The 25854-nt window shown below is 40.2% G+C and overlaps 1 protein-coding gene across 1 annotated transcript; it reads left to right on the top strand.

The window, feature by feature from the left end:
- Positions 1-687: 687 nt before the first annotated feature.
- On the top strand, positions 688-25242 carry glis3 (GLIS family zinc finger 3). Its single transcript, XM_057818337.1, has 10 exons — positions 688-976; positions 4018-4156; positions 4229-5339; positions 12930-13091; positions 13167-13277; positions 15439-15577; positions 15784-15856; positions 23617-23750; positions 24667-24780; positions 24845-25242. The coding sequence occupies exons 1-10, from the start codon at positions 688-690 to the stop codon at positions 24931-24933; spliced, it is 2361 nt and encodes a 786-aa protein (XP_057674320.1). The 3' UTR covers positions 24934-25242.
- Positions 25243-25854: the final 612 nt, after the last annotated feature.

The following is a 25854-nucleotide window of genomic DNA, read 5'->3' as shown; positions in this document are numbered from 1 at the left end:
TGTTGCTCACTTTGCATTCAGAGCGGAGGAAGAGATGCCTATCGTGACATGTCACCGTGGAGAACAGCAGCAACAAAACAATATCAAGTGAGTTAACCTTTCTCAGCACTATTATTCATATAGTACAATAGATTTGATCTAGGAAGACTGCACATTCCTATGTGGTTAGAATTTAGTGAAGCTTGGCTGCTTGGTTATCACGCCATTATTTGTCAATTTCCTCAGTTTTACTGCTTGATAATATCACAAATAGATTATACAACATTAGCAGCATGGTTGACTTGTGTTTAGTATTTCTGCTTCACCGTTTTGAGGTTCTGGGTTCCAATTACAAAAAGTTTAATTAAATTGTTTCTAAGTTTGAAGACAAGTCTAAACGGTTACCCAAACATGTCCTGTGATTGACTGGGGAACAATACAGGGTGTACGTCAGGCCCGACACAACCAGAATAAGCACTAGCCCTTTCAACTGTTGAAAATGAATAAGAACATGGATCTTACACTAATGCAACCAAATGCTTTCTTCATGTTCGAAGTCCAAAAGTCAATCGGGCTGGTTTAATATTACTTTTACTGGTTCTTTCTTCTTCATCTGACAAGCATTAGGAGAGAAACAGTATGCCTCACCTAAAAGACGATCAAGACGCCCAATCAACATGAACTTCCTCTAAGCAATCGCCCTCGGTCATGAGCGGAAAGGGCTGCCAAATCCTAGTGTCGCCATGCACTATGTCCCCACCACTGCAGAGGACGAGAGGGCACCAGTCCCAGGCCATCAAGGTGCCTGGGTCTTCCCCTCAGTGGGGTGGGCTTCACTTCTCAGGTGCAGATGGTGGGAAGCAGAACGCTAGCCACCAAGCCCTGCCGAGCCTGAGCCTCCGCAGGAAGGTGCTGACAAATGGGAAGCAGGACGTCAAGCCGACAACATTGCTCCTCCAGCAAAATGTGACCATTCCAGGCGGCCCTTCTAAGAAAGGTAACTAAAGTGCAGACCTCATCCAAACACAAGTCCTAAACCTAAAAAACACAAACTCACACCAACACTCGGGCTTTAATAGAAATGATTATCATATTAGTTACATTTTTTTGTACTAGTAATTATGCCCTATATATACCCTAAGTGCCCTATACAGGATTAACAATTCATTTGGCGAAGGAGAGTTTTGGAGTTCTGTTGGTGAGCCTAATAGTAATTGTACCCTTTTTTTTTTTCTTTTTTTTTTTCAAAAAAATGAGTGCTGAACTCATTGTGATATAAAATGATGTTGGGCATGCTAATTAGCAACATTGTGTCCCTCAGTAGGAGCCACAGCATTTATTTCACCAAGGATAGACACATTACTTCCTAGCTGGTTGCAATCGCTATTTGAAGACAGTGTAAATTAAAATTGTAAACGTACCTTGACTTTTACGTTTACGATATCTGTGATGGTGAGCCAGCACATCCGATATTTGTTGCCGTTTGGCGCTGCACTTATCAGAGCCAATCAGATTGATTTTCTGTACTGGCATGCAGACTCAAAAATCTATTTAAATCTATTTTTTCTGACTCACCCCCCGTTCTTTTCATTTTTTTTTTTTTTCCGGTTTATTAATTTTTTCTAAAGTAAAAGTAAAATTGCTCATTTCAAAAAATACTCCAAAAATTACAAGTTACACACAAAAAAAAACACCAAAAAAACACAAAAAACACAAAAAGCTACGTAATGGTTCACCAGACACAAAATCAAGCTCCTCCCATGGCCATGAGCTAAAAAACACATCTTTTTCAGAGGTGCCAATAATTATGGAGGGCACTGTATATAGTTATAAACAGTGCAAATATAATTCATTACTCTCCACCTCTGTGAATCAAGCAGAAAACAAATGACTTTTGTTAAAGATGTTGTTACAGTATGTGTCTGGAGGTGAGTACAGTGTCTCAAATGTTTGCACCAGTGTTGTTTTCGTCAACGATGACGATAACGAAAATATTTCGTCAACAAAATACTTTATTCATGACGATGACGAAACAATAACAAACTAAAATGTGTTTTTGGAAACTAAAACATAACAAGGCGAATGCCAGTTTTTGTCTGACGAGCCAAAATGCGCAATAGTTTCCGTCATGTGACATTTTATGTGTAATTAGCCTGCATCGTAGCAGTTTCTGATCGTGTCACTCGTGAGGTGCTGCACCCCCCCCCCCTCCGGCCCCTTCCCAACTCACCGGTGTGTCGACTCCAGTCTCCATGAAGGCTTACACACACGGGACGATTGTTTTCTTGGCCAGAGAGAATATTCAATATTGCTTTAGCATTTAAAGGTCTGTGTTGAGTGATCATCATACAGTAAATGTAACTCGTAGCATTAGCATAGCATTCATAACTTTAGGTTTTTTTTCTTTTCTTTTTTTTTTTTTTTACATACAGTTTGTGGCGTCCAGGTGGCCACAGTTGAAAATAATGGACTGTTTTGATGCTAATTACCAAGTTGGCGTTGTCCTTGTAGACACTACAATATGTGCAGATTTGTCAATGTTCATTCAAAATAGTTGGAACTCTATTTATTTATTTATGGAGTAATTTTTTTAAATTTTACAGACAAAAAGATTTTTGTAAACGTCGACTAAAACTAAACGAAATAAGTCTTAAGTTTTTGTCAACAAAAACTAGACTGTTACGAGTATCCTTGGTGGTCTGGGGCCGCGAACGTAACACAGGACGGGAGGTGTGAAAGGAGGAGGCAGTGACAAATCAAAATTGCAAATTAAAAGAGTTTATTTAACAGAAAAGAAACAATGGACACAGAGCACACAAACATTTACCCAACCCTCTGCAGTTTGCAGCAAACACCAAATAAAAAGTTCCAAAAACCCCAACTAAACCTACAACCCAAAACAACCCCCAAACTAAATTACCGTGGCAGGCACCTATTGTGCCCCAAAATACACGGGTGGTGTTGCTGCTCTATCTAATGGACTAATATAGAGGGTTACCTACGTGAGGTGGGAGACACGATGTATACCTGCAGGTGTATCGCTAAAGTCCCTACCTCTGTGCTCTGCGCCAAACCTAAAGAAAAAAGAATTGTGCATTAGGACCTGCGTTATGAACCTAGCTTTAGTTAGCTAGCTAGTTATGAAGTAGGTTAATTTGTTGATAAATAATAATTAAAGAGTCATGAAGACACACACACAAAATACTATATGGACATAATACTTACAGTACATGTATCAGCTCTTGCTGTGTAAAATAATCTTCTTAAGGGATGTCACTTTTTACATACCTAGTCTGTGTGGTCCACGGTTAATATATTCCTGACAGCCAAAGTTGATAAGAATCATAGATTCCCATTGGATTCCATAGAAAATGCATTTGGGTCGTTTTTGACCCACTTGTGGAAGCTTAGGGTAGTAATAAAAAAAATGACAATTTCTTCAAATGTATAAAAAGTTCATCAAAAATTTGAATAGCATTATATCAAAAACATGTTTTTTGAAGAATACCTGGAATATGAACTGATAACAATTTTTCATTCCCAAGATATTTCATTTTTGACCCACTTATACATCTAAGGGTTAAGTCTCTAAATCTCACATGATACTCCAGGTTGAAATATGCCATCAACCACCACATACTTCTCACTTTGCTCTCTCATGTAGTCATCTATGACTGGTTGGTCTCTTATTTTATTAATAATTAACCACGCATGAAGCTGGTCCTTCAAGTAAGTTTGTGCTGATGGGAAGGCTGAATGAGCTGAGTCGCTCATTAGTGATTAACAGAGCTGAAGGTGTCTGCGCCTACTCAGGTTGTCAAGGGAAATTCCGTAGCTAAAAACAAACACTTACGATTTATATTTGTTTGGAGGTCTGGCGGTTAAGTTTCTCCGAGCAGAGTCTGGTGTTTGATTCTGTTTTGTCCATGGGTATAACCCACTTCTAGTTCTTCTGTAGTTCTGCTGTGCATATGGCACATATATAATATGCTTCACAAATGTGTGTGTCTATTCATTTTAAAACTTTTTGTCCAGCAGGTTATGCTGGTTTTAGACCTCTCATTGAAGTTCTCGGGCATTCTGCGGGTTCAAACCTCAAAGTAACCAGTGTTCCGATGTCACTTATCCCTAGTCTTCAGTACGATGTCGCATCTAATCCCCAACCTCTGGATGCCAGGTAGGAATTACCTGGGAGTCTCATTAAGCCTGTGCATGTAGAAAAAATGTGAGGCAATTTTTTTTCTTACAGGTCAGTGCTCTCCAGAGGATCCCTGGCATCCACCACCCTTAGTCTGTTTGAAACCCAGTCAGTGTTTAGCGGACGAAATGACTGGCCATTTGGCTATCGCGTGCTCCCCCCACTGGGACAGGCACCATGTTCCACCCTGGCCAGCGAGCTGCCCAGCCTCCCACCTGGCACAGCCATGTCTGGTGCTGAGGTTACTGGAAGCACAAGCGCTTCATCCTCCCTTCCGTCGTACCTTTTCGGGGGTGATGCTAGCAGCCCTAAACAGAATAATGCAAAGAAGAGAGCTCTTTCTATGTCGCCTTTGTCAGATGTGATGGGCATTGATTTCAATTCCATCATACGCACTTCACCTACTTCGCTAGTGGCTTATATAAATAGCTCACCTGCCTCGCACCCCACAATCTCGCCTGTACAGTCTGAGGGCTATGGCCACTTCCTGGGTGTGCGAGGCTCTAATATTCCCCAGGTTTACCCCTACCCTCACCCAGACACTTCGCTTGCACTGCCTGCAAAGGCCGAAATCAGTCAAAGAAAAGTTCAAGAAGAGGCTCTGGAGAATCAAATGTCTAACATGGTAGTCGAACAGCAGTGCCTTCAAAACTCAAATGAAACATGTTCACAAAGAAGTATTTTTGAAACGTGTAGAGAAGAGACTGACAACAAGATGCTACCTCAGCAGCTGCAATTGCCTCCACTGCCAAGTGAGGAAGCTACTGTTCCTGAGGTACCTCCACCACCCTACCACTCCCACCGGGACATCCAGCTTCAAAGAAGTCACCAAAATATAAAGATTCAAGAAGACCAGAGTCTCGTCATTCCACCTCGACATGGACTTAGCTTTTTACCACTGATTCCAATGCTGGAGCAAGTAGAGGGCGAGTTGGAAGACTTTGGTGCGCATAGCTGCTTGTGGATGAACTGCAGCACAGTCTGCCACCAAAGGGACGAACTTGTGAGGCACATAGAAAAGCTTCACGTAGACCAGAGGAAGGCAGAGGACTTCATATGCTACTGGGCGGGCTGTCCACGCAAACTCAAACCTTTCAATGCCCGTTACAAGCTTCTGATCCACATGAGGGTCCATTCAGGAGAGAAGCCCAATAAGTGCATGGTAAATGATCCATCCATTCGTTTTCTACACCGCTTGATGTAATTTTTTACAGGGTAAATTCATCTCAGTCAACTTCGGGGTGAAGTCACTAGTCAATCACAGGGTACATGTAGGAAAATAACTATGAACACATATTCACACCTCTGGACTAATTAGAGTCTTAATTGAGGCTCTATAAGGATGCTTATGACATGTCATTAGGACTAGGTTCATACCGCAGGTCTTAATGCACAATTCCGATTTTTTTTTTAATATCTGTTTTTTTATTTATTTATTAGCATGCCCATTCACACTACCCTTGTCCATTGAGCTGGTCAAGTATTACGTTTGCACACTCTCGCAGTCCGAGATGCGCTGAGCAAACTGACCCGCATGCGGAGAAGCATCAAAACAAATGACTACACATGCTGGCTCTACGTCATTCAAGGGCAGAGGTCGGGAACCTACAGTGGGGCAATTAAGTAGTTAGTCAACCACTAATTGTGCAAGTTCTCCCACTTGAAAATATTAGAGAGGCCTGTAATTGTCAACATGGTTAAACCTCAACCATGAGAGACAGAATGTGGGGGGAAAAAAAGAAAATCACATTGTTTGATTTTTAAAGAATTTATTTGCAAATCATGGTGGAAAATAAGTATTTGGTCATTTCCAAAAGTTCATCTCAATACTTTGTTATGTACCCTTTGTTGGCAATAACGGAGGCCAAATGTATTCTGTAACTCTTCACAAGCTTTTCACACACTGTTGCTGGTATTTTGGCCCATTCCTCCATGCAGATCTCCTCTACAGCAGTGATGTTTTGGGGCTGTCGTTGGGCAACACGGACTTTCAACTCCCTCCGCAGATTTTCTATGGGGTTGAGATCTGGAGACTGGCTAGGCCACTCCAGGACCTTGAAATGCTTCTTATGAAGCCACTCCTTTGTTGCCCTGGCCGTGTGTTTCGGATCATTGTCATGCTGAAAGACCCAGCCATGTCTCATCTTCAATGCCCTTGCTGATGGAAGGAGGTTTTCACTCAAAATCTCTGGATACATGGCCCCATTCATTCTTTCCTTTACATAGATCAGTCGTCCTGGTCCCTTTGCAGAAAAACAGCCCCAAAGCATGATGTTTCCACCCCCATGCTTCACAGTGGGTATGGTGCAATTCAGTATTCTTTTTCCTCCAAAGAAGAGAACCTGTGTTTCTACCAAAAAGTTTTATTTTGGTTTCATCTGACCATAACACATTCTCACAGTCCTCTTCTGGATCATCCAAATGCTCTCTAGTGAACCGTAGACGGGCCTGGACGTGTACTTTCTTCAGCAGGGGGACACGTCTGGCAGTGCAGGATTTGAGTCCTTGGCGGCACATTGTGTTACTGATAGTAGCCTTTGTTACTGTGGTCCCATCTCTCTGTAGGTCATTCACTAGGTCCCCCCGTGTGGTTCTGGGATTTTTGCTCCCCGTTCTTGTTATGATTTTGACGCCACGGGGCGAGGAGGGAGTTGAAAGCCCGTGTTGACCAACGACAGCCCCAAAACATCACTTCTCTAGAGGAGATCTGCATGGAGGAATGGGCCAAAATACCAGCAACAGTGTGTGAAAAGCTTGTGAAGAATTACAGAAAACGTTTGGCCTCCATTATTGCCAACAAAGTGTACATAACAAAGTATTGAGATGAACTTTTGATATAGACCAAATACTTATTTTCCACCATGATTTGCAAATAAATTCTTTAAAAATCAAACAATGTGATTATCTGGGGTTTTTTTCCACATTCTGTCCCTCATGGTTGATACATGTTGACAATTACAGGCCTCTCTAATATTTTCAAGTGGGAGAACTTATTTTCCCCACAGTATGTCTCGCGAGCCATATCTGGCTCTTTTGATGAGTGCATCTAGCTCTCCGCCACCCTGTAATTTTAAATGTGGAACCGGCCGGATCATTTGTCATGAACGAGCTGTGATGAGCTGATGGTCAATTCACACATTTTTCTTGGACCTTCAAACATACGTCGCAATAATATGCTTTAATTCATAGTACTCCCGTCGTGGATTGCATAGAGCTGGCTCATCTTGCGCCTTAAATCTCTGCTCAGCCAGAAGCAGGGCTGGCCCCTACCAATTCAATGCCAATTGATCTGGAGTGTATAAAAATGTGCAGGGGAAAATGAAACCACGAAAGTGAACTGCGTAGTACCTCAAGTCATAGAGTTGCGCAATCAGTTTGACTTCCATGACCTTTTCACCTGTCAAAATTGTTGCGTTCCCCGGTTACGGTTTTACACTTCCAGGAGATATATGCAGTGCCATGATTCTATTTGTTATTTACCAAGTGGTGAGTGCGCAACGATTGTCACATACCAAGTAACGATGTCAGGCTTTCGTTTTTTTTTTCTAAAGATTTATTTCAATCTCAACTCGGCGACTGCTCGTAAAAGCCGAGCGTGCCTGAGATTTTAAGCTTTACAATGATGTATCACAAATGCATATCGGACCATTTTAAAAGTTGGCCAAATTGGGGGTCTCAGAGCGGAACTTCAAGTCACCTGAGTGTTTTCCGCCATATACAGTATATATACAGTATATCCATATATTTATATATACAGTATATAGACACACACACACTGTATGGCTCTCGTGGAATCATATTTTAAAATATGTTGGGTTTTTTGGCTCTCTTGGTCAAAAAGGTTCCCGACCCCTGTTCATATTTTGATTTCCAAACAGAGGACACAAATAACAGACATAAATAATCCCCGTTTAGTCTTACATTCAGTTATAATGGATTGATAAAACAATGTATGACTTTGAATTTTTTGATGCCGCTGCTCATGGAGATTCATATATGCCTAAGGGAGGTGCCTGTTTTGGTTTTAGGCCGGTAGTGGCTTTGGTTTCTAAAATACAGTGGTACCTCGACATAGAGTACGATTGCTTCCAAACACGAACTTTTCCACATCCAAAGTATAATTTGACTTGCCATTTGTTTCTACAGCCGACGACATGCTCGAAATACGACGATTTATGACAGCTCCGCAGTTTCTTTGTTTTCCCGCAAGACGGACGCACGGCGGATTTTCTTGTGAGAGCACTCAACATGGGTTCCAAGAATGTTAGTGCAGGTGGTGAAAAAAGGAAAAAAGATGAGGCTTTCCATTGAAATGAAGATGGAAATGATATTAAGAAAAATATAAGCGTGGGGTGCGCATCCACGAACTGGCTCAACAATACGGCCGTAGACGGTCTATGATCTCGGCGGTCCTCCTCCGTTTGCCAGTCTTTATAAGTTAAGGTGACAAATATTAACATTGTAACATCGCCAAAGAAATCGCTAGCTTTGTCAGGTTTTTAATCATTTATTTCAGAAACTTGGGAAACAACATGATTACTGTCCATCGCAGCTGAACGAATTAAGTGAACGTCAAAAGTCCTCACTCACGCTGACACGTTAGCCACACGGTGTGTTCAGGTACACCACGCAAATATACATCTGCCACATTAGAACCCGATTCGTTACATTATTACAGGAATCATTATTATTATTATATCATTATTTCAATTTTTATTCATAATTTATTTGTTTTGCTATGTGTAATTGCCATTTGTAATAGTACCAGCAGTATTTATTAATGATTTACTGTAGGTTTTCGGACTGTGGAACGAATTAATGGAATTATAATGTATTCTTATGTGAAAATCCTGCTTGACATACTACCATTTCAAATAACAAAGGTCGTACGTATTTGAATTATAAGTTTTTGAAAATATGCCCCCTATGGACCAGCTCCGCGCTCTGTTTCACGTCAGCTGGTGGTGAAGTCAATGCCTCGGCCATGTAAGCAATATTTAAATAATGCTCATTTGGCGCACAGAAAGAAAACTGAGCATTCTCAAGCTTATTCTTTTTTCTCTTATGACTGTGGTCAAGCCCACCTCCTGCCTTAAAAACTGTCTTCACGCTAGGCGCTAACACTAATGCACAGCTCCATCGCTGCAGTAGCTCCCTGCCTCTCTCGCACTTTGCTGACGTACAGTAATTGTTGCATGAATTCTAGTTTGGGAGACTTGAGAGGAAAACCTGGCGCGGATCAGATTTTAACCACATACAAAAGTGAGCTAGATCAGATTTTAAATAGTCCACTTCTATGCAACTTGTCTCGTTCAGACCGTCAAGTTAATGCCTCACTTGAGACAGAAAAACATGATCAAATCGGATTTGTACATTAAGACCTGCGGTCTGAACCTAGCCTAAGTGTCACTCAGTATATGTTGTCACTTTTGATGTAGTTGACACTGCCTCAATGTTCTTTAGGTTAGGGCTAGGTTTAGGCTTAAGTTAGGACACTTAATGCTATCTGTCATAAGCGTTCATTTAGGTCCATGACGCGTTTCATGCCATTATTATGACAGTCTTTTGAGACTCATGTTGTAAGAAGTTTCAAATAAAGTATGGAATAGACCATGGAGCAGTCAATCTCCAAATCTAATGTCACAGTTAATTCTTTCAAAGCTGTCGTCCATGAACCTTTAACACACACAAAGGTGTCTTCACTTATTTCATATTTCTTTGTACTTTTCACGTTTCAACCTTGATTGCACTTGACTGAATCCCATTTTGGCTGATTGAGGTCATTTAGATTTGCTGAAAACTTTTCCTCTTGATATTTTCTTAAATGTGCCATGAAATATTTCCCACTGTTGAGACTACCACTTAAAATTCTTTTCCACCTGCTATTTTTGCTCACTCCCACTGTGAAATTACATAGGGCGCAGACAAGTAATGCATTACTCTTGGAGACTGTGAGACACGCTTCATGTGTTCGCCATCAACAAGTCAATTATTAACAACATCTATAGCGGCTGGGAACCTTTTGTGAGACAATATTCTGAAAATATTAAGCCGCTACTTTTGCCACGAGTCGTGTGCAAAGTGTCAAACTTGTCCCTGTCCCTATTTGTTTGCGTAGTTTTGCACTTCTATATTTCATAAGGGGTGCAGGTTGTGTCTGAAAATTTTGGGCGAAGCTAGCGGAAGATTGTGTTGGATACATTTCACGTAAGGCTATGTTGAAAGCTCAGTGGTTTCTGTTATGGAACGCGTGTCGATGTTGAATGGTCTGCGTGGTAAGGAAAGTAGAAGTTGAGGGGAAACAATGGAGGCTACTCTTGTTACATACACTGTGAACATAAGGAACAAGCCCAAACTTGTATCTGACACAGCATCACATGTTTGATCCTGTTTGCGAATCTAACGCTGGATTGGCTCAAGTATTTCTGAATGTCTCTATGTTTTATCGATTAATAAGAGCATCAATAACTTACTTCTTTTTTGGTTTTCATAATTTTTCTGAGTTAAAGCATTAAAATACCATTTTCAAAGACTGTAACATGACTGTTTAAACACATTTAAACTTGTTTAAAAATGTTTTAAGCATATTTCACTTATATTTGAATGATAAAATATATTTTTGTGTGTATCCAGTTTAACAAAGGTGACCAAATTAATGTGAATATAGCCATTAGTTACGATGCAATACACATATTTTTAGATAACCCGTACTCGTACAAAGGGCAATATAAATGGGATCTCTCACAGTCTCATTAGACTGTTCAAATGTAAACCAAACGAGTAGCAACATGAATAGAAAATATAGTTGACATTTACAAGGTGAGAAATAATTATTTTTATTAACATATACTGTATGTATTTGTATAATTTTACATTTATATACAGTGGTATGAACAAGTCTCTGAACCTTTTGGAATTTCTCACATTTCTGCATAAAATCACCATCAAATGTGATCTGATCTTTGTCAAAATCACACAGATGAAAAAAACTGCTTTAACTAAAACCACCCAAACATTTATAGGTTTTCAGTCAGATTCCTGCGATGTCTGGCATGAATCGCTGTCTTTAGGTCATGCCACAGCATCTCAATGGGTTCAAGTCTGGACCCTGACTCGGCCAATCCAGAATGTGTATTTTGTTCTTCTGAACCATTCTGAAGTTGATTTACTTATGTGTTTTGGATCATTGTCTTGTTGCAGCATCCATCCTCCTTTTAGCTTCAAGTGTCTGACAGACGGCCTCAGGTTTTCCTGCAAAACATCCTGATAAACTTTTGAATTCATTCTTCGATTAATGATTTTAATTTGACCCTGAGTTAGCAAAACAGCCCCAAATCCTGATGCTCCCTCCACCATGCTTCACAGTGGGGATGAGGTGTTGATGTTGGTGAGCTATTCCATTTTCCTCCACACATGATGTTGTGTGTTACTCCCAAACAATTAAGCTTTGATTTCATCAGTCCACAAAGTATTTTGCCAAAACGTCTGTGGAGCATCCTAGTGCCTTTTTGTGAACATTAAACGAGCAAGAATGTTATTTTTAGACAGTAGTGGCTTCCTCTGTGTTTTAGAGATGGTTTTGTATCCTTTCCCAGCTTTATACAAATAAACAATCCTTGATAGCAAGTCTTCAGACCACTCTTTTAACCGAGCCATGATGCACATCAGACAATGCTTCTTATCGAAAAAATTCTTACCAAGTGTGTGTTTTATAATGGACAGGGCAGCTTTAAACCACTCATCAGTGATTGGACACACATCTGACTTAAATTGTTTGGTAAAAATTGTTTTCAATTGTTCATTGTCTTCTTAGGCAGAGGGTTCACTTAGTTATTTTCCCCCATCTGTCATTGTTTGCATGCTATCCTCATTAAAATATAAAAACCTATCAATGTTTGGGTGGTTTTAGTTAAAGCAGGCACTGTTTTTACATTTGTGTGATTTTGACAAAGATCAGATCACATTTGATGGTGATTTTATGCAGAAATGTGAGAAATTCCAAAAGGTTCAGATCCTTTTTCATACCACTGTATACAGTATTTATTTTTAATTTTCCTTCAGATTTTGCTCTTATCAAAGATTGCTTTATTTTATTTTACTTTATTGTTTATTTATTTATTTTTTATTGGGTTTAAGATCTGATGATAGTGTTGGCCACCAAATAGTTCTTGCATAATTTGGAAGTGTGCTTTGGGTCATTGTCCTGATTAAATTAGCTCATTGCAATGTTGTATTCATTTGGTATTTTAAATTAAAATACCCACAAAAAGTATTGGTAATACCTGACCACTTCACAATGTGATGCACTGTATGTATGATGTTTCTGTATTGTATTGCAGTATTATGACGGTTTCATATCGCTATCCTGGAAATTCAATGAAGAATCAGTCAACTGCATATAAAACAAATAATGTCCAAATATCAGCCCAAAAAGTGCTAATTTATGAGTGAGCAAAAAGGGTTTGTTTTCATGCTTCAGCCTTCATAGAAAACTGCATGAATTTTGGTTTTAAAAACATTTTTGTAATATACAATTTGCATTCCACCCACACACCAAGGCCATGCAGACTGTGTTGTTGTGAGTTCCAACAAACACACACACAGCTTGCTGTGCTTCTCAAAGAAGGACAAAAGATGCCGGGGTCCTTCTATGTCAGACTGTCTTTCAAAAAGAAATGCATGCAAGACAAATTCCGCAGCATAATTAAAGCATCGCTCCTCTCATCTTTTCTTCTTTCTTTTTTCTTTGCAGTTCAAGGGCTGCAAGAAGGCCTTCTCTCGCCTAGAAAACCTGAAGATCCACCTGCGCAGTCATACGGGGGAGAAGCCTTACCTGTGCCAGCACCCGGGGTGCCTTAAGGCCTTCAGCAACTCCAGTGACAGAGCCAAGCACCAGCGCACCCACCTGGACACAGTGAGTGACACATTTGCAACAGGTTGTGTGACATTAAAAAGTTATTAAAATAGCTACTTTGGTACGTGCTTTTAGAAGCCATATGCCTGCCAAGTTCCAGGTTGTGCAAAGCGCTACACTGACCCCAGTTCTTTGAGGAAGCACATCAAGTCCCACTCTACTGCAGAGAGACAGCTATGGAAGAAGGTAGGAGAGAGCAGACATTTTAAAGCACGGGTAGAGAATGTATGCCTCGCGCCCACTGTGATCATTCATCGTTCCTTGTTTATTCGGGGAAAGCAGCGAACAGGAAGGGGCTATGGCAGGATCAGAAAAAAAGAGCATAGGAGAGAGACAGACGAAACATAAAAAAACAACAAGAAATACATTGAATGCCTACACTAACTATGAATATGTTGGTGCTACCGTTAGCTAATTGTATTACCAGTTGACACCATGTCATGTCTTGGCCTGATGACCAAGGAGAAAGAGGGGGATGGTCAGAAAGAGATGTGATTAGGTGGGGTGACGCGTACACAAATCGGCAGATGTAGAACCCAGTATTGTGTGAATCACTATAGTAACTGTGGATATGTTGACATCCTATTCTACGCTGCTCGATCGCTCATCCTGGCACCAATAGTTTCTCTATTTGAGTGTGTCTAATTGCTCCCAGTCATGCATGAATCCTATAAGACGTGTGATTGTCCTGCAGACAAGTGGAAATGCTATGCGGGGGCGACCCAGGGACACGGCACTCCCCAGTCAATCAAGGGGGATGAGCCAGAGGAGCCCTTCCATCCTCCCGCAGCTCCAGCAAGGGGTTTGCCGCCATCCCCCCAAGACCCAGGGTGGTCCCCCGGAACATCCACGCCCCCATTAACCGGCCTTCAGGGAAGGGAATAGTGGATGCGCCACCGCCCCCCACAACCGCCCCCACAAATGCCTGCCCACCAGGCCCACCAGCCACCGCCACAATCCCCCAACCAACAAGGCACACTGCGGGACCACCACGGCCCACTAGACCCAGGGCAGGACAGGGAGTCTTCACCTGGAGTGGGCGACACCCTGCTGACCCACCGGCACTCGCCCAGCGAACCACGCCGGAGCCCAAGGAGGATACCCGGGCAGAAAAGAGAGGGGAAGGCGGAAGAAGGAGCTGTTTAGCGAGAGAGCTTGTTAGTCTCTGGTCAGTCAGTGGCGAGGCTGATTCCTCCCAGCTCAGTGCTAACAGAATTGGAGTACAGTGGTACGTCTACATACGAAGTTAATTCGTTCCAGGACCTTTTTTGTAAGTCGAAATGGTCGTATATCGAGCACGATTTTCCCATAGGAACACATTATAATTTCATGAATTCGTTCCACAGCCCAAAAACCTACACTAAATCCTTAATAAATACTGCTGGTACTATTACAAATGGCAATTAAACATAGCAAAACAAATAAGTTATGAATAAAAATCGGAATAATATAATAATAATAATAATTAATAAGGATTCCTGTAAATAATGTAACGAATCGGATTCTAATGTGGCGTGTACGCACCGCGGTGCAGTAGAGATAATACTTTAGTTTTTTTAAGAGCACAGTCAACTACCGAGGACAATGGGCATTTTGTGCTGGATAAGTTCTTATATAAATGATATAAACTTGACGAAGCTGGCGATTTCCTTGACCATTTTAACACAATAGTAATTGTCACCTTAGCTTATAAAGACTGGCGAACGGTGGTCGAAAGAGGCCGGTGGAGCTGTATTGTTGAGCCAGTTCACGGATGTGCACCCCACACTCATATTTTTCTATAGTTTGCATCTTCATTTCAAAGCTAAGTATCATTTTCTTTCCTTGTTTCACCAACTGTCCCAACTTTTTTGAAACCTGTGTTGATTTCTCACAGAAGAAAATCCACCGTGCATTCATTTGCGGTGCTGTCATGTTGTGGTATTTCAAACATGTCGTCGGATGTAGAAACAAATGGCGAGTCAAATTTTACGTCGGATGTCGAGAAGATCTAGTGTTGAAGCAATCGTATGACGAGGTACCACTGTATTTTAAAATGCAAAGGGAAAATTAACCACATTCTACAAGCGTTTGCATGAGAAGTTGTGTATTTCTTTGTGCCCCGCGATTGTCTGGCAGTCAATTAAGGAAGATAAATGAATGAGTGAGCTGCACAGGTTATAGGTTACATCCATGGTGGGAAATGATTATTAAATGAGTTTATTACCTCACAAAACCTGGCATTTGAACAGGGATGTGTTGACTTTTTATATCCAATGAAACGGTTTTCATTGAATGGCAACAATATTGCAGTTAAAGTCATGTCACATGAATAATATCCATTATGTTTAATGTGCCATTTCTTCAGATAAAATCCAAAGCTGATGTAAGCCAGGAGCCTCTGACAGACTGTTTATCCATTCACCATCTGCACCCCAGCCTCTCTCCACCAGCCATGAGAAACAACTTAATAGCATCCTCCACAGCCTCTCGCGAGCCATGCAAAAGTATAAACAATAAAAATAATAACATTTTTTTTTTTTTAAATATGCATTTTTTACAATTAAACATCCCTAGCAGATGCAATGTTTCTTTTAAAATTAAACATCCCTAGCAGATGCAGTGTTTATACATCATAAAATATCTATGAGATTTACAATACAACGTGGTAAGCTTACCTCTATGAGTCTCTTGTCTTTGTTGCCTTCCTCAGCTGTTCCACATGGAGGAATGCCCCCCCAAAATCCCCACGCGGCTCTCATGTGTACCCTGCAAGAAAATCAGAGGTAAGGTTTTTATGCTAGGGTTGCAGCTATCGATTATTTTAGTAGTCGATTAATCGATGAAGGAGGAAGTTCGAATAATCTAATAATCGGAACATAAAAAATTAAAATACCTGAGCTGAGACTCGAACAGTAAAAAAATAAATAAATAAATGAGGATCTATGTACAACAAAAGCACAATTGGCTAAAGTCCGCTAGCTTAAATGCTATTATATTCCACCGCTTTTTTTTTTTTTTTTTTTTAACAATGATCTTAACAAATGGTCCAGATACGTATTACCACAACAACAAAAAAACTTAGCTTATGTAGGTCTTAACAGGGAGCAGCTGGATTCAGCCACGTGAAATGAAGCAGACTAGAGGGCAGTGTATCTACCCAAATCAATAAAACTAAATGCAAACACTTTCAAAACAAACCATTAGAACACCACTTTAACTAAATGAATACTCGAAGCATTCATTTTTTTTAAATCGATTACTCGAGTTAACCGATTAATCGTTGCAGCACTATTTTATACCACATGTTTTTCGACCACCCAGAAGGAGGTCTGAAGTTCTCGCACACTGTTGTTGTTGTTTTTCTTCTTCTTCTTTTGATGTGGACACTAACTAAAATTGCAACTCCTTTGAATTTCATGGGCGTATCAGTATGAAATTTGGTAAGTATATTGAAGGGAAGTTTCTACATCAATCTTATTAGGTTAGGTTAGGTTAGGTTAGGTTAGGTTAGGTTAGGTTAGGTTAGGTTAGGTTAGGTTAGGTTAGGTTAGGTTAGGTTAGGTTAGGTTAGGTTAGGTTAGGTTAGGTTAGGTTAGGTTAGGTTAGGTTAATTGCAGAATTATAATTGCCGCTTCTCGGTTATTTGTGGATTGATCATGATGAAATTTGAAAAGTAAATTCTAGTCTAGGATGCACACGCATCCATACTCGTAGCCCGATTTTAAATGTTCCATCTCGGGGCTAATTAAAATTTTATTAAATAACTGTGGACTTAAAATTGCTACACCTCCGTTATTCGTAGTCAGATCACAATGAAACTTGGTAGGTATTTGCTCGGGATGTATACACATCAATCCTTGAATTCTTCGGACTAATGGATTATTAATTACGGTTTATGCTTTTCATGTCTCTGCACTGATGAGACATTTAGGGAGCGAGCTGGGTGGTCGTAGGTCATTTTGAACTTGTTAAAACTAAAGATGCACCGATACCGATACTAGTATCGGCAGGGGGCGCCGATCCGGCCCGAAATGGTGGTATCAGTATCGGCGAGTACCAACAAAGACGGCGCCGATACCATTTACCGGTCCATTATTATAACATTTGACCACAGCCTTTTTCTCCTCCTGGCGCTCACTACACTCTGTCTCTGTGTTGTGTGATGACACGTGAACACCAAGCAGCTATCGCTATTGGCCTGCTCCAGACCAATGAGAGCGGGCCAATAGCCACTCCTGACCAATCAAAAGGGGGCTTTTTCATATGGACGAAAAACAAACCAGGAAATATGGCGGCGCCGCGGCGGTCGGGAAATATTTCCAAATAGAAATCCCGTCGATTAAAATCAATGGCTGCATGCAAGATTTGCGGCCTGAAAGTTTGGAGATGTGGAGTTAAATCGGCCAGTTTCAATACCTCGACTAACTTGATAAAACATTTGAAGACGAAACGTGAATGAACACAACGAGTTTGAGCCTGCAAGAGCAGGACTGCTATCCAGAGGAAGAAGGCCGCTGGACCGGAGCAACAATCTCTGGTCAGTTCACTTCGTCTACTTTACTTTTATTGTCTTTTACTGAAAGAAATGCCGCAGTAATTTGGGAAGTGTTTCCAAAGTATTGTTGCCACCTTTCAGAAATAGAAATAAGGGACTCCCACCTCCCGAAAAAAAGGAGAGACGGGATGCTGTGGTCAATTATTATTACTTATAATTGTTAGCGTCCGCAAATGCGGAAATAAGGTTGAACCTCGAAGCAGACAACAAGCGGGGGATACATAAAAGGGTTTAATGATTGCAAACAAAAAATAACACCCGATCGCGGGACAGTAGAAATAACAAAAGGAGTCCGTGACAGCAGGTCGACGGACAAACTAAGACGATAGGCAGCGGTTACAAACGAGAGCAGCACACTAACAGAAAAACCCAATGCAGGGGCATAACAAGCAAATGTAGCGAGATTATTGTGCCAGATGTCAAATAGCGATCAGCAAGGCAAATATCTCAGCAGCCTTCTCTGAGATCACCCGTGCTTAAATGCTGCATTGATGAGCCTGCATTGGATTCAAGTGCCACGCCCCCACGCCCAGCAACAAAACACAATCTAACCAGCAGCAGAATGTGACAATAATTTCATGAAAGTTGCACTGTTTGGACTTTGAGAGGTTTAAAAAAGTTTATTCAGTTCATTCAGAGTTTATTATTATGAATTTATTTTTACTTTCTTACTGTTGGGCTAGTATTATACATGTTTTATTAATTTCACAAATTTAGCACTATTTTGGCCTTTGAGAGCGGAAGGTTTATTCAACTATTGTCTACTAGGGTTTAGTGTACTTTTTCCTATTTTGCAAAGGTAAGCAACAGCCTGACAAAGCCTTGATAGCAATCATTTCACATCCAATTATGTAGCTCTTTGGAACAACAACAAAAAAAAAGTTAAGAAAAAAAAAAAAAAAATATATATATATATATATATATATATATATATATATAATCGGGGTGGTATCGGTATGGTATCGGTATCGGCCGATACTGCACAGCCAGGTATCGGTATCGGGGCCAAAAAATGGTATCGGTGCAACACTAGTTAAAACCAGAGTGAGAGGGTAAATCTGTACACCGACTGGTTGGTTCCTGTGGTGATGCTGACTTTTCAAAAAAACTCTTCAAAAAATGTTTTTGACCAATCACAGACAGACTAACAGACAGAGAGACAGAAAGATTTCATTGAATTATAGTATAATGGTGGTGCACCTATATTTTCGAAAACTAAAATAAAGAATGCTTAACCAGCAGGCTCTTTCTGGCATTTTCATTGCATAACAGAAGCCTGATGGCTTTGTGCTATGACTAAATGGTAATTGAAACTGTTCATAATCCCTTTCATCTTGTCTAAGGCCACAGTTCCAGTGTAAGAAAGAATGATGCTTATCACCAGGTTGCCTAATGAAGGATTTATGTATATTTTGGTGATGATTCATGACTAAAAGAACACTTCTCATTAACAAAATAACACTAAAAGTCTACACATTTTCCACATCATTTTATTTTATCCTTTTAGTTAGTTAGTAAATTATTTTAAAGAGTACAACTTAAAAAAAAAAAAAGTGCATCCAGCTATAAGTGTCTCCATTCTAAACACTTTTTTTTTTTCACCTTTAAAAAAAAAAAAAAAAGTTTTTCAGATACAAAGTATGTGGAAACCCAATTTGTCTTCTTCCAAGGCTATAGTAAAGGATTTCTGTGTCAGAGCAGGCAGATGCTTCACGACTCTTTGCTGGCTGCAATTGTTCTCCAAGCAGCAGTAGGCCCCGAACATGCACTGCAGGATTCTGCGTAGACAATCAGCACGTGGAAGAAAAACTTGCCTCGCTTCATTGATCTAGAATACGAGCCATTATGGATGCTATAGCCACCGACGGGAGCAGCCAAGGAATTCTTAAGTAAAACATCAAATGCAAAAGATGAAAAGGAATGTCATTTAAACTTTAGTGACAGCGTAAGTCCTGTGCTGTAATGACTTCAGGTTAAATAATTTCTAAAATCCTTGTTGCTGTTTTCGTCACTCTTTTTGTGGGATCACTTGGCATTCTAATCCAGATTTGATACATTTTCCTGAAAGATTTTCGCCATGTAAACACATTTGACCACCTAAACAGAGCCAGGCAGTCACATGACCGCAAGTCTCCAAGGCCCAAGTTTTTAAAGGGATCCACGGACAGAAAGGCTTGTAGTTCTTAAAAAGATAAAAGTTATTATGACTTAAAATAATTTGATATTGAAACCTCTCTTGATGTTTTCGTTTTTATACAACTTGTAAAATTAGTTTAACAAGTAGGTCGTCATTGTGGTTGACGTCACAGGGCGGTGACATCACATGGTTACGCTGCCGGGCTTCCTGAGTATGACTCTAGCGACATAAAAATGTCATCTGTTCACCTCTTTCAAGTTGATCCTGAGAGGAACTTTAACGATCATGACAGCACTGTCGATATTTCACAAAACGAGCAGCAAAAGCAAAATGAACAGGAAAGACGGGATGAGATGAGACAAGAGTAGGAAAAAGAACGGTGTTCTGCCAAAATTTGCTACACCAGCAAAACGTTCTACAAGAGGCGAATTTGACACAAAAAGTATTACTGTGCGCTTTCATCTTGTTTTGTTCAGATGCATACAGACTGAACATATTAAACATGCCTTAAAGTGCGTACGACAGGATAAAAAAAGTCTTAAATAGCATTATTATGTGAATTACTTGTAGAATCATATTTTGAGACGATTTGACTAGATACAACAATTTGGTAAAGCGCAGATGACGAAAAATTAGTCTTTTAATCTGACGATTAGCCACGCCTACCATTATAGGGCTCTAGCGTCCCCAACAGGAGGATGACGTCGGCAGGGTCATGGTTTCAGCTGATTTACAATTCAACCATTGAGAGGGAATTATTCAGAACGAGTAAAATGCAACGAAGAGAGCCACAAAATGTCATTGTTTCAGTCTCTCTACTCCAATATTTTTATAGGATATTCTTTTTATCGAAGTATTTTTCCCCAATTGCTAAATAAATGGTATGCTCATGACAGATAACAGTCTTGTGCTAAATGGAATATGAAATAATAAAAATGCATTTATCCAGTACGACATGGCAAAATTACTCCATAATGGTCAAAACAGTCGACTTCACCTTTACTGTCATACCCCCCGAACAATATTTTATGCCGCCGTAGTTAGTCAGGCTTTTGTCATTTGCGTGATAGCAAGCCGACATGCTAACCTGAACCAAGTGACGTCTCAAAGTCTTATTTTCACTTTTCGAAGCAAAAAATCACACAAAACTAGCCTGGATCAATTCACACGGCCGCGCGGTTGTCGATTGTCTTCGCCAGTGGTGAGCAAGTTACAGCTCGTTCCCCTGCTACTGACAGGAGAGCTCTCCGGGGAAGCAGCTGGAGAGTACCGCCGGACAAACCGGCCGATGTCGGAGAAGCGCATAGCTGCCACATGGTCAACACTAATATGGTGTAAAATAATGCTTTACTGCACGGCGAAGACATAACTAGAGAGCGGCGTGCAGTTGTTGTGCAGCTAACAACAGCTAAAAGCTAACATGGCAGGATGTGTCTTTTCTGAACTTTTCTACATTTCCATCCATGATCAAAAATAAGTAAATAGTCCTTTATATAAAGAAAGTTTGTAGTGCTTACTTTGTAATCACTGTATTCACTGCCATTTTTAACACAAAGTTGCAATTTCTGATCGGGTGGAAAACTTGACAGAATACTGGGCACACGAAGAGGGCAATAAGCCAAGTATAGCGCTCTGCGACAAGCACAAACTCGGTCGTCGGCCGAGAGGCATTTTCGGTGAAAGATAGCCACAAAATGAAAGCCACCTCCATATTAAACCGTGTGCCATTATCCCAGTATTTGACATAATACAAAATACGATGTTTATTCACTTTATCATAATTCCAATGGTCCCACAGCAGTAGGGCTTGTTTTGACCAATATCCGCAGTCAACGGGAACCTTTTGATACCCAAAAAGGCTCACACGCCTCTCACTGGTGCAGCAACAATTTTCTGCTGCCGTTTGGCTGGCGTGATGTGAAAAATAAACGATTAATCCGCAAAATCAGCTGAATCTGCACGCTATAAAGCAGTGCTGTATTGTGAGATGCTGACCTGGGTGACATCACATTCGCAATCGTCCGAATACCGAGACTGAAGCCGGAAGTCACTCATTTTCATGGGCGGGATTCAAAAATTGAATATATAAAACGATCGCTTCCACAGACATCCAAGCGGTCCATTTCATTCAGGAGCACAAAAAACATGCTTTTTGGTGTCATACGCACTTTAAGAAAATACTTAAATGTAGTAATATCAAATGAGGGTTGTTTAAATACGCTATGTGACTAATGCGGTCAACAGATCAACAATCTGCTTTAAAGCTACCACAAGAAAACACAATGCTTAAAAGTATGAGAAGGAAACACATGCAAAAAGTATTTTGAGGCAATGAAAAGGTAATAAAAGACTCAATAAAAACAAAAATAGTCATTTCTCGCCGGTTTTAACCGATGTGCGCATGTGTTGGACGTCTCACCACGTAAAAGGAATTGAAATAACCCGGTAGTGTTCGTCTAGTGACAGTGAAAATCTACGTTATCACCCCAAGCCTCCATTGCACGCGTAAAACACGGCGCCCTCGATAGGTCAAAACACGCACTAAATATTATAGATTTTTAAATCAACAGCAATATTTTATGTGTTTCTAATAACAGTGTTTCTAATAACATTGTAAAAGAGAACAATTGTGTTTTCTTAGACTCTATAAGTCTTTAAGTCCGAAGTTCCCTTTAAAGTGGCTCACTTATGGGAAACATGACGGAAACTTATATTTACTGTCGGTTTTATCTCATTGCAACTGCAAACATAGTGCCCCAAATCAGTTTATAAAAGGGATTAATGGCCTATGGAAAGGAATTGTGCTCTCATCTGTGTCTGCTTGATTATTTGGCATTTCAGCCCAAAAGAACTCTACTTGGAACCAACTTGTGAAGAAAACAAGAGGCTGTCTATATTTGCATTTGCAAAATTTAATACTCTGTTGAATAAAACTAGCAGGTCAACCACAGCAGGAGAATGCAAATTAGAGATGTGCACATTCAAAAACAGCAGTGAGGAAAAAGCAATTGGCAATGCATTCACAGCACTAGAGCTGAAGAACTCAAATTATGTCTGAGTAATGAAAAATGTCAGCAATGATAATATACATGATGTCCATAAAGTTTCGTTACAATGAAAACAATTTATTACAAAACAGTTTTTTATTTATTTTTATTTTAAGGAGTGTTTTTATTTTTTTATTATTATTTTTTTTTAAACTTAATTTAAGAGACCTCTTTGTGGGCACCATTCTTTGCACAAAGCACATCAATTTCACTCAATTTCTTGCCATGTTTTGTGTAGGATAGTATTTTTTTGTTGTTGTCTCAGGGTAGATTAATCAATCGTGGACTTGCTAGAGGTAAAATTGCGCAGATGACAAAATGTTAGCTCAAATGCATTCAGTTGGGAGCCAACTATTTAATCTACAAAAATCCTCCCAAACAAGTCCATAATTAATGTATCAAGCCTGAGACAGAAAATCATAAATCGGGCTCAGAAGATTGGTATGTACGAATGCATCTCTAGAATATACCTTCCAAATTTCATTTCAATCTGTCCACGAACAGAGGAATAGCAATTTTAGTTGCGGTCCTAAACAACAAGAACAACAACAAAGTGAGTGGCCTTTGAGATGGTTGAATGCATTCTGGAGGGTGGTCTTAGTTCATTCAAATTTGTTTTCATTGAATAATACAAGTAATTCATTGGCAGACTTAGCCTGAATCACCAAAGTTTTTGGTGATTCAGGCTTGGGCGACTAGTTCAGGGTCTACCCCGCCTCTCAACTCTAGCTCACCTGTGAGCCTAATGAGGAAAAGTGGAGCAGAAAATGGATTGAGCGTTTACTTTCTTGTGTGATATTTCAGGTTTGTTGATGCTCCCCCCTGCCAGCTATACTGCAACGACCCATGCTCGCCACTCACACGCCTCCCGCATCCTGCCAGCGGCACATGTGATGCGCACAGTTGCACTTCTGGGCCCGCAGCAGACCACAGCCCAAGTAACGTGGGAGCTCATCTCGAGCATAGTCATCAGGCTATGAAAATAATACGATGGCGAGCTGCCAAAGAAAGGGTTATAGTTCATGTTTCGCATGTGTTACGCTTATTAGCGAATGTGTGGGTGGCGGTTTGACAATCTGTTTTGAACATTGTCACATACGCAAATCATGATGATGATGGCATGATGCAGGCGAGTATCTGAATGTGGAGCATCTCAACTCATGCACCTCTAAATAGACAACAGCCTAGGGTTTGACAGATCTAAAAATATTTTTAAATAGTAAACAAAATTCCCTCTGAAGCACCGCAAGAAGAACAGGGTTATAGGGTTTGTATCACAATGGGTTATGAAATCTGCAAGCAGGGATTAACAAGCCCTCATATCATTTTTCTCTGTGGTGAATCCTGCATTACCAAATTTGGGTGCCCACATTACAAGACAGCACTGAAAAAGCTTAACAATTTTAGCGTCATCCATCATTCTGGAAAATCTCTTTCTACTTACGGTTCAATTAGGCCAATCTGTAGTAGGTGTTTCTCAAAGCTCCGCCCACATGAGATGGTGCAGATTAAAAACATCAACTATTTAACATCACTCATCTGCCTAGGATACTTGCTTCTAATGTGGTATCATTTGAGAAAATTTGGCCGAGTTCGAAAAAGCTGTTTCAAGCCAAGGTGACTGACTTCTTGTTAAATTTTGGGGATAGGTCCTTGAGAATTTTTCCTGTCTTATCGGTGAATCCGAAGCTAGTTTTCTTTTTTTTTTTGCACTAGGACAATTGTTGAGTGCTTTTGTGATTCATCCATTAAAAAGATAATGATAAAAGTGATTTCAAGGTTTCAAATTAAATTGAAAATACACTCTTATTGAGTGTGCTCTGAGAGAAAAAAATGTTACTTGGGTGCTTGCAGATCTCTTAGAGGGGATGGAGGTGCTTTTTCCCTACGACGGGATTTCAGCGGAAGCCGAGTCCAATCACCTCTTGAGAGTGGACACCTTCAGAGGTAGCAGGGCCTGCAACACAGGTGATGAACGTTTAGGTGATGTTATCAGCAAACTGTATCCTTGACAGTGTGTATTCAACTGCAGGACCTGATATCCAAGGGTCAGGAGGCAACTTTTTGAGCATGATGGATCCCCATGCAAGCCAAGTGCGCCGTAACAACACAAAGGAGTGACACCACCAAAGAGTGGCATCACTCTCTCGCACGATTTTTTGGGGGGGCATAATGTTCATAGCACAGACATGTCCACCTTCCAAAGGAAAGAAAAATACTTTTTATCACAGTATGCAGTTTGATCCATAAGTATTTTGACAATCATTTATTCAGGGATTCTCAAACCTTTCGGGTCCAGTGTCCCCCTCATGATCTTAAACGTGCCCTGTATACACCGATCTGTAACAAAAATTTAAAACTTGCCTTACTACAGATACTTTTGCAACCTCATTTAATGTTTGTTTCTTTGGTCTACCAAACTCAATGGTCACTGTGACTTTCTCCCCTTTTAGCTGTTGTTTTTTAATTGTTTTACCTTTAAATGCTTTTAACTAAAAATTAGTTTAATTACATTTGAGAAAAGGAAAACCAGAAAATGTGTAAAAAAAAAAAAAAAAAAGTTGAATCACATCCAAATAATGTTGAAAGCATTGCATATTTTAAGGATGCATGGCTTCTGAAGGAACACACTCACAAATTATATATTAAATGTCCTCTATTTTTGTTTGTTTCTTGGGTATATCAAACATGGTCAATTCAGGGGTCACCGTGATCTTCTCCCCTATAAATCAGTTTGTTACACCCTTTAATCCTTTAACTAAAGGTAACTTGTGTATAAAAAATAATGATGAATAAATGTTGTGCACATTATGTAAAAAGAAAAGCTCATCTTCAACTTCAGCAACTTCTTAAGGAACAGATTAATTCTGAAATGTTTCGGGCAATACTTAAAGCGTACCTCAGCTGAAAAAAAAGGGTTCCTAGAGCAATATTGAGTTTGACAAATACTGTATCTGGTGTTTATTATTATATTTATTACATATATTTGTCTCGTCTTGCATTTGCCAATTTTTTTTCCTTGGTTGATTTTCATCCACGCTA

This window comes from Corythoichthys intestinalis, chromosome 17 (genome assembly GCF_030265065.1).
Source record: "Corythoichthys intestinalis isolate RoL2023-P3 chromosome 17, ASM3026506v1, whole genome shotgun sequence".
Taxonomy (NCBI): domain Eukaryota; kingdom Metazoa; phylum Chordata; class Actinopteri; order Syngnathiformes; family Syngnathidae; genus Corythoichthys; species Corythoichthys intestinalis.
The sequence above is the reverse complement of the archived record's forward strand: the minus strand, read 5'-3'. Positions and strand labels throughout refer to the sequence as shown.

Coding starts and splice junctions, on each gene's coding strand:
- glis3 (XM_057818337.1), top strand. CDS start 688: ATGAGCGGAAAGGGCTGCCAAATCCTAGTGTCGCCATGCACTATGTCC. Junction 4,157..4,228: donor CCCCAACCTCTGGATGCCAG/GTAGGAATTACC, acceptor TTTTTCTTACAG/GTCAGTGCTCTCCAGAGGAT. Junction 15,578..15,783: donor CTCTCGCGAGCCATGCAAAA/GTATAAACAATA, acceptor TGCCTTCCTCAG/CTGTTCCACATGGAGGAATG.